The sequence below is a fragment of the Aristolochia californica genome, unplaced genomic scaffold (assembly GCF_029961685.1).
Source record: "Aristolochia californica isolate CCGP_79_NKW_82.1479 unplaced genomic scaffold, dmAriCali1.0.hap1 SCAF_10, whole genome shotgun sequence".
NCBI classification, from domain to species: Eukaryota; Viridiplantae; Streptophyta; class Magnoliopsida; order Piperales; family Aristolochiaceae; genus Aristolochia; species Aristolochia californica.
Window position 1 is genome coordinate 2711336 of NW_027181771.1, and position 9563 is coordinate 2720898.

At 37.5% G+C, this 9563-nt stretch overlaps 1 protein-coding gene across 1 annotated transcript; it reads right to left on the reverse strand.

The window, feature by feature from the left end:
* Window positions 1-6158: 6158 nt before the first annotated feature.
* On the reverse strand, window positions 6159-9117 carry LOC137940302 (cytochrome b561 and DOMON domain-containing protein At5g47530-like). The gene is made up of 3 exons (XM_068785282.1): window positions 7843-9117; window positions 7123-7377; window positions 6159-6730 (listed from the first exon to the last, which is right to left on the reverse strand). The coding sequence occupies exons 1-3, from the start codon at window positions 8443-8445 to the stop codon at window positions 6404-6406; spliced, it is 1185 nt and encodes a 394-aa protein (XP_068641383.1). The 5' UTR covers window positions 8446-9117; the 3' UTR covers window positions 6159-6403.
* Window positions 9118-9563: the final 446 nt, after the last annotated feature.

The window sequence follows — 9563 nt, forward strand, 5'->3', positions numbered from 1 at the left end:
TATGAAATCTCCTTCTTCTTTTTTTTCTTCTTCCCTTCAAGCCTAAACCTTTTCAAGCACAAAATCCTAGAATCTAACATTGTATCAGAGTAGGGATTCTAAGGTTTCTAACAAGCTACTCTAAAATCTAGCAATGTAGACTAGTAAGAGGACTCCTCCATGTTGTTTCTTTAAGAGTGTTGAATTTCTGGAAAAGAGAAAAACTTTATTGACTTAATGTAATTTGTGTGGATGAGCTATTTATAATAAAGGAAACAAGTAGAATCCAATTAAAGAAAGCCTAAAATCTCTTTGTATTTCCTAACTAACAGAGCAATTAGTGAAATTTTTCCGAGCAAGGGTTCTTGGGCAATGACTACCAATAGGGGATCATTGAGAAGAAAAAAATAATTGTTTCCTATGGTTATGTGCATATGCTTTTATTTTCCTTATCATTTATTTTAATTGTACCTTGTTTGAAAATTTAAATCTCAATTCACCTCCCTTTTGAGAAGCCACCTGAGACAACAACTTGGTCACTTGGCGAAGAAAAACAAAGTGTGGTAGCTAGATCCAGCGTTGAAGCAAAATATAAGGTCATAGCACATGTGGTTAGTGAATTGTTGTGGCTTAGGTCCCTAATGGCAGAACTTGGTTTTCCAATAACCGAGTTCATGCAACACCATTGTGATAACCAAATGGCTACTTATATTGTGGCCAACCATTTTTTTTCATGAAAGAACAAAACACATCAAAATGGATTGCCATTTTGTTCCCTAGAAGTAGGGGTGGCATCAAGTCGAGCTGAGCTCGAACCTTCATATGTTCGAGTTAGGCTTTATTTAAATATTTTAAACTTGAGCTAGAGCCAAGCCCAACCTCGAGCCTAAAATTGTAATTGAGCTCAAGCTCGAGTCGGGTTCGAGCTCCAACCTACTAAAATTGGGCATGATCTCTTATACATAAACCCTATATAAAATTGTCTACGTACTCTACATAAAATTATTCATAAACACAACATAATAGTATGCATAAACTTTATTCAATAATCAAACACAAAAATTTTAATGTAATATCGATATCAAATTTATAATCACCCAAAAAAATATAAATCTAGTATACATCTATGTCTTAAACACCTTCTTGCATTGGATGGGATGAAGCTAGTTTACTGCTAGCATGAAAAACCCATCAAGTCTTATTTTCCTATATGACTTAAATTTTGACTATCCAGGTTTGTACTCAATTGCAATATTTAGAGAGAGGTAACTTCATCATAACAAAACCAAGGTCAGAATTTTCTTCCCATGATTCATATAGCTTCTTCAACTGACTACCCTAAATCATTTCCCCAAATAATCAATTCCCAATAGGAGGAAATAGTAAAGAAACATAAGAAATGAAAATAGGAAGAAGTGATAAAAGTATGCAAAAAGACTTGGAGCACGAACTCGAGACATGTATTTTTTGAAAAGTTTTAAATGAATGTTGAAGCTCGTGCTCGGCTCAAACTCGATTAAAATTATTAAGTTCAAGCTCAATAACAATTTTAGGCTCGAGCCTAGGCTCGACTCGAACATAGGCAGGTTTGGGCTCGGCTCCGCTCGATGCCAACCCTAGTAGTGAGAACATTTAGAGCATAAGGCCTATTGAGAATTGCAGTTCTTGAAGTAGCTTTACCTTCCACTAACACCTGAAATGAGAAAAATACGATCAAGAGACATATATTCTTGCTAAAGGTCAATTAAGAACACTGAAAAGGTTGGCATTTTAGTAACTTACTTGATTTTTTAGATCATCGTGTATGGTGTTGTTTGGAACGGCATAAAGATTTCTCAAATGTGGAAGTGGAAAAGGACAAGAAGACTATCTTGTCAACAAACGTCTAAAACTCAGCATTACTTCTCACTTTTCTTTGTATCTCCTTGGCCAGGTTTGGAACAATACACTCCTACAGTGAAAAAGACATTTGTATCATAGTTAAAGAAATTATGATATTTTAGCCACTATAACATATACATATTTCATGATGCAATCAACAAGGATTGCTCGTTTATTTGAGAAAAAATCAGTGTAAGGCATAACTTACAGAAATAACAAAGCCTAATAAAAAAAGAACAGAAAAATCTGAGAAAATGTAAAAGGGAACAAGATTTTTATTTCTGTAAAAGGGAACATGATATTCACCACTTGAAAAACAAGATGAAAATCAAAGTAATCTGAGAGAAGGTTGTAGCCCGAGGGCAAATAAGAGATCAGAAAAATGAAGGTCAGTCAGTGATGCTTTCTCGGGTTGGAAAAACTGGAACAAAAGCGAATATGCTTTCTCAGGATGGAAAGATAGGAACAAAAGTGAATATAGGGTTTCCTTCTTACCGTCCCAGATTTAGTTTGAGGGAGCTGGAACAAGCTCCCAAGTAGAACTTCATACATCATTTTAAAAAAAAAAAAAGATGAGGCTCCAGTAGGCGATTATAGGAAAAAAGAAAAAGAGACACAACAAGGGAGGGGGGAGAGTACCTATAACCAGAGAAGGCAGGCACGATCGTCCCACTGGGTCTAGCCTATCAACCCCTGTTTGGGAGTTCTCGAGCTAGAGAAGGGGGAGCATTAGCAAGTTGAAGAAGGGCGAGCGTTCGCGAGCTGGAGAAGGGGGAGTGTTCGTCTTTCCTCCTTCGGTTCTTACTGGAGAGGTTTCCTCTTTTGGTCCCATCCCATATCTTCACCCTGGGTTTACGTAAACAAGTCGGTTTGCGAGCTTGCGAACCGAACCGAGCCTCATTTGGGTTCGGCTCATTTACTTAAACGAGTGAAAAACCGATCTCGAATTTGATTCGAGATCGGGTTTAGTTGAGCTGGAATTGAGCCAAGCTCGAGCAACTCACGAACCGGCTCGGTTTGATGCCACCCCTACCTAAAAGCTACCAGTTGGTATCATATTTACGCAGTACTTCCCTTTAGAAAATATTTTCACAAAGGCCATTGCAACCTGACCAATTGTTACTACTTGCTCAAAGCTTGGATTATTTGATGTCTTTGCACCAACTTGAGTGAGAGTATTGAAGAAGTATTAATGTCATATCTTATAATAAAAGGGCTAAGGGCTAAGTGGCATACTTTGTAATTACTAGATGTTGTTTGTTTCTTTTGCTCTTTATTATGTATTAGAGTTTCTACCCTATATTATAATTAAGAAGTCTAGAGGGGGAAGCTCAGGTCGAGCTCTTCTTCCTTTTACCCTAAATCATCTTCTCTCTTCACACATCTAGACCACTCTCTTAAACTACTATTCTCCTCTTTTATCTTCTACTTCTTTTCTCTGTTTTCTTCTTCTCAACCTTAAATTTTTTTAATATAAAACCCTAGAATTTAATAATCGTCTTCTTTCTTCCTCTCCATTTTATAATTAAAAATTACACACTATTTATGATTAATTTTTTTACTTTAACAAATATAATATTTTAATGTACTATAGTACTTTTTATTTTTAATATTAATATTAAAACAAAATTTCTATCGTATAATAATATTTATAATATATTAAAAAATAAAAATTGTTTAATTTTAAAATAAATAGTAAATTTTAATTTATATATATATTATATGTGTGATTTTTTTTATATGTTCAAATATTATTTAATACATAGATTTTATCATATTAATATATTACAATACATTTTTGTATAATAATTATTTACTATTATTTTAGGAAAAATTTAAAAATGATTAAGATTTTTACTAATAAAAAGAGACAAAACTAGCATCTCAACATACTCATGTGAACAAGTAGAGATAACCCAAAAGAAAAGTCTCAACATTAATGGACAGCCCTAGTTTGATCTTATACTGAAACATAGTTCAAGAAGTCTCAGAAGACGATAAACTACAAGGAAGACTAATGTTCCTGGCTCGTAAAATCATTTTTTCCCTTCCGTCCATTACTTGTGGTTGGATTTGACTGATTAGATTAATCAGTTTTCAGATGCCGTGTCCTGCAAATAAAGAAGACGAAGATGTCGTTGAAAAGCTTCAACAAATCTGCGACAACCAGAGTCTTCTGGTAATGGTCACTGCATTGTCGCTGAATCTAGGGTAACCAACGCGAAGAAGAAAGTGACGGATACTTGACTTTTGATGGAACTACAGATTACAACTCTCCGTCTCTTTTAACCAGCAGATGCAGTGTCAATTTCTTGAAGCTCTCTGCATGTAACTATCAAGAAAAATGAAAAATCTAAGTTAAAAAGACTTGGGTCATGTTTCCTAAATTGGGTAACATATTTTATTTAATTATATTTAATATGAGCTAAAATTTGAATTATGATTTAAGATAACGATTTTCTAACAATATTGTGATGTTGTGGTCCAGCTTGAGTCCGACTGGTGGCAACGATTTCGAAAAAAAAAATGGAAGAAAAACATATGCAAAGAGTGAGTTACACGTGCAACGATGGGAAAGAGTAAATGTTGACGGAATCGAGAGGGCACCGTCCAGGTGGTTTAGTTTGGGAGGGGGTGTGGTGGAGAAGGAGTTATAGGTGGAGAAGCAGAGAAAGAATTTGGAGGATGGCAGATGCATACCTTGTTAGATATTGAACTTAACCATATTAAAGGATGAACTGAACTATACCTTTATAATTGATTAAGGGTAGTATTTATATAATTTAGAATACAAAATATAAGTTTTACATGAGAAGATAATACAACGTGACATAAATCCAATGTGATTTTATCTGATAACTGAAGGGATTATGTTCATTCTTTTTGTCACATTATACTTTGTTGTGTACCGATATGTATCACATTCAAATTTTCAGAGTTTTGGACAACCATGTTTAGAGAAGTTAGAGTACCTCCTTTAACTTGGAAAACCAGTTGCAAGTTGTTCTTGGTTGGATTAATCTAAAGAAAGCTGAAAGAGTCTTGTTGAGAGAGGCACAAGTAAAAGTAAAACTTTCTTGCCCACAAAAATTTAACCTAACTTTGGAACCAGGGAATGAATCATTGATTCATCTCTAAGCTTGGCAAGTGATGAGCACACTTGGGCATTACTTGCTTCTTGAAATACCAAATAATTGGAGTGATGCATGATTATGTAACAACTACACTCTTCTATTCCTGAGGTGAGATAACTCACTCCCCTTTGAAAGCTAAAGGTGCCTGCTTGGTGTCTTGGGTGTTAGGTCACAAATAATTACAACTTCTCCCAATTTTAAAATAATGGTGATTGATAATGGCTTGGAGTAGGTATTTTGGTTTAGATGATGCCTCAAAACTTTAAAATTATATTAGATGATTAGATTTGTCATATTCTTCGGAAAACTGGGAAGTCAAACATAAGAGTGACTACTACGAGTGTGATATGTATGTGTGCATGTGCGTGTGTGTTTATATCGAAATATATATTGTATTTTTTAGTATGTATGTGTGCATGTGTTATTCTTACTTAGGTCAAGTTGCTTACTTGTGATAGTTTAATAAGGTGGCAAGGTCTTCAATAATTGAGAAATCTCGGAGCATAACATGGCACATGAAAGAAGGAGAAGTTTATGATAAAATATGAGAAACTAAAAAAAAAATCAATTTACGTAAAAAAGGCGAAAAAAACTAGGGAAGAAAAGCCAAAAGAGTTAGTGGCATGGCCACTAAACCCATTTTCAAATGCATATCGATGTCATCGATTTTATATTTCCCGTCTTTGTTACTTAGTTTAATCAAAAGGATTAGTGAAAAAGAAGATATAAAAACTAAAAAATAGACTAACCCATCCTTTATAATCTTATAATAAGTTAAGAGGCACATGTGATGAGAATTTTAAATGTCATGTGTGTGGCTAGTGTACATAAAAGTCTAGGTCCATGAGATTTGAGTCCAAAGTGTTCACTTAATGGAAGTCCATTCACATATAGTGACAATCAAGTTCATGTGGCATGGTTTTATTAATTTTTAATGAAACCAATGTCAATGTATTACTCAAATGGCACTAAATATTAGTTTGAGGTGTCTATTTTCATATTTAAAAAACCTCCAATCTCACAATCAATCTAAAAGCGTTTTCATCTGATATGGGTGATGTATTGGTGATGAAGTTGTGATGTAATAAGAACATTTTCATATTACTCTGCCCATTCGTTTTCTAGTCACCCACCAAAGATCCAGGCTTGCTAGCTACAAAGGGCTATAGAAAATGGCTAATGTGGATTAAAAAAAGAATAACATACATGTAAAAACATGTAGGTACAGTGTGTCTTACATACAAAAACCCTGTAGGGCATCCACCCTAGAGAAACTACTCACTGAAACAAAAACAAAAAAGATAACACTAACAATCCTATCTCCCTCCCTCTAAGGCAAAGATGAGTAGGGGAGTTGTGATAAATATGAGATATGTATATAAACAAGAGGATAGGGCTGGCAGATGGTCCTAAACTCCCTGAGAATTCCTCCCTCCATAGCCATTAACTCCGTTTGCTCCGTTGGCGCCGTGGTGCGACTTGTCGGAACCCCCCCGTTTCCTCTTTATAACAATTGGCCATGTGACAGCTTCTAGGATGAGAGCAATGGCGCCGAGGGCGATGATGATGCCGATGTAGGCCCTCTTCCAGCTCTTGGAGGGGTCAAGAATGTCCAGACCTTTGAAGACGTTAATGACGCTAAGGACGATCACCATGTACCCCACAGAGTGGTGGTAGATGTTCCAGTAGAAGCGGTACTTGTGATCCTTCTTGGGTCTGAGGAGTAAGGCGAAAACCTAGAGAGCAAAGCAGAATTCCCTTCAGCATTCTCAATCCACAGAGATTTTTGGAACTGATGAAACTGAATCGACTTTGACTAGTTAACAAATGTTTGCTTGATTTTCTACTTCCTTCTAGAAAATCTAACATAGGATTCCCTTGAAAGAAACTTGTGTAAATCTTGTTGTTTAAGCATCCAGATGCATCTCCATTAACAGTAGAATAGACTTAGATTGGTAGCTCAGACATGTATGGACAAGCAAATGTATCACCAAACCCATTGACAAAGAACCCTCAAGAGTGGTAAGGATTAAGCAGGTTTACCATGGTCTATGCATTTGGAAAGGACTCGTGATAAAACAAATCTTCAAATCTAGAGTAAAGATGGAGGAACAGAGTAAAAGATTACCTGTAGTGTGCCCAGAACAAAGAGGGTGATTCCGATGTTCCGGTGGGTAGTCTGGGTGACTCCGGCAGAATCACTGCCGAGTTTCAGGCCAGTTCCCCACCCGGCAACACCGACAATGTAGGCAGATGATTGGCAAGCTACATGGAGGTAAAACCAAGCTGGATCAGCTGACTTGAACACCTTCACATACCTCGCCATAATGGCACCAAGAGGCATGAGGGTGCCCCAGCTCACAGCACTCAATACTCCATGGACCTGAACCCAGTTGAATCACAGTTAGAAATTGGCTAAATATGTGATAAAAACCAACCAAACTTGGAGGGATATGAATTTCTAAAGAGATTTCATTGAGTGGAGAAAAAAATACTTCAGCATACATAAGGAAACACATATTAATTAGAATTCGATCATGGTTTATTTCATGATATTTCAGTAGATTCTTATGCTTTAAAACAAGAACTGCTACGAGTATGAAAACAAGCCTTTATATGTGAGGAATAGTTATACTCTTTAAGGCCAATCACCCTGTAGCAAATCTAAAGAAATGAAAAGCTTCGCAAAGAAGAATGGAATTTAGAACCTCATTAACCAAACCCACAAATTGTTCATGGAGATCACTGATTAGGAGGAAACCAAAATAAGGAAAAAAAAAACAAAATTTTAAACCAAAAAATAATATTTTTAACAGCAAAACCCATTTCAGGATGCAATTACACTTACATTCTTCCGCCGGATTCGAGTATCTCCAGAAGCAGCTACCTGCCCAGAGAGGAAATCCAGAGTGCCTGCGGACAGTTTATTGTCGCCTCTGAGTGGATGACTATCAAGCGTTTCACCCGAAATCGGCCCTTCCTGCCACACTTGATTGACATTAGTGCGGCCGTTGGGGAGCTCCACATCTGCGTAAATGGTCATACTTCCACCATCTGTCTCCGACCTAATATTATTGACCTGAAATGAGAGATTCTGCCTTTGCATCGTGGGACTATACGTGGTAATTCGTGTTGTGTAAGCATCCGTGGATCCATTAGCATGTCGGACCCCAATGATAGCCTCTGCTCCTACCATACCTCTAGCAGTCGGATTGATTGCCCACGCAATCCACCCCGCTGAAGATAGAGGTGCTCTGTAGGCGATGGAAACGCTTCCATTGCCTGCTGAGTAAGTCCAGTGAAGAAAAGAACCCAACCGCGGTAAATCATTGCAGGCAGTATACAGCCTGTTCGAAAATCTTTGGCTACCGCAGGTTTGTGCCGAGGCGGAAGAAAGAAACAGAGGAAGGAGAAGACAGATGACGAAGATGGGTTTGAAGATGTCACCCATCGTGTCTGATAAATAAAACTTCAAACACTTGATTCACCCCCTGACTACTCTCAAAGCTGATCTTCCAGTGCCTGATCTGCCCACATGAAACAGGAAACCAAAAATTTATGGTCTTGAATCAGCTGGTTTGTAAGCGAAACAAGATTTTTTCCTATCTGGGTACGAGTCTTTCGGATCAAAGCCGGTTTTAAGCGACAAAACAGCGAAACCCAAAACACCCACGAGAGAAAAAGGATACAAGAAGATGATTAAACGAAGAGAAACAACAATTGCCTACACAGGGATCGATTATCCGTGGGATCACAGGCCAGATACTGGGTGTGAGGCAAAGAAGGAGAATGGCATGGATGTCTTTAAAAGAGGGAGGAAGGTGGGGTTGTTGACTGGTCTAATGTGGAAGCTTCTCTTGCAGTGCCTGCGATTCCAAATTCTAATATCCGAAAAATGGACAGAAAAGAGTTCCACGCCGGACCGAAGCAGTCACAGGAAAATCTCTCCCCAATTTCTTAAAAGCTTTTGTCATCATATAATTGTCACAGAGTCCCATCTGTTTCTCCTTCCAAACCTCTTCTCCTTTTCCCACCTAAAGAAAATTCCTCTGTTTTCTGGTCCAACTACAAACCCCCAAAGTTGTCTGAAATCTGTCGACTTTGTCAAGCCTATCTTCGCCATTGTTTAAGATGGCTGAGGCGCTGAGCTTTGAGATGGACACCACATGGACAGCAAACAGATGAGATCGATTAAACAATCATAGCTATCTCAATCTATTAAATAATTCTATAAAAAACTACACAAACTCAAACTTCAGAAAGACTGAATTTCCATTCTGGACAAACTGTTGAAGTTTCTTCATTAAATACACAATAAATGATACCCTTTTTCGATTAGTTCTTCTGTACCGTCTTAGTTTGATGCTTTTTCTTGCTTTTCACTCACCAAATTCGAAGAGGTAAAAGCGAGAGTCGGCTGAGGAAGCTGCCCGACGAAGCGGCGTGGCGATATTCTATAGAAGCCGTCTTGAGAAAAACAGGCCGCAAAAGGCGACGGCGTTTACAAGTCAAAGAAACTAAACCTACCGGCCACGACGCGTTCCCCGAGTTCCAACTCACCCACTTCAC

Bases quoted from the DNA above. Each gene is read 5' to 3' on its own strand.
- LOC137940302 (XM_068785282.1), bottom strand. From the start codon at position 8,445: ATGGGTGACATCTTCAAACCCATCTTCGTCATCTGTCTTCTCCTTCCT. The intron at 7,378-7,842 runs GTAAGTGTAATT...AACTGGGTTCAG, and splicing joins CTCGAATCCGGCGGAAGAAT to GTCCATGGAGTATTGAGTGC. The intron at 6,731-7,122 runs GTAATCTTTTAC...TTTGCTCTCTAG, and splicing joins TTGTTCTGGGCACACTACAG to GTTTTCGCCTTACTCCTCAG.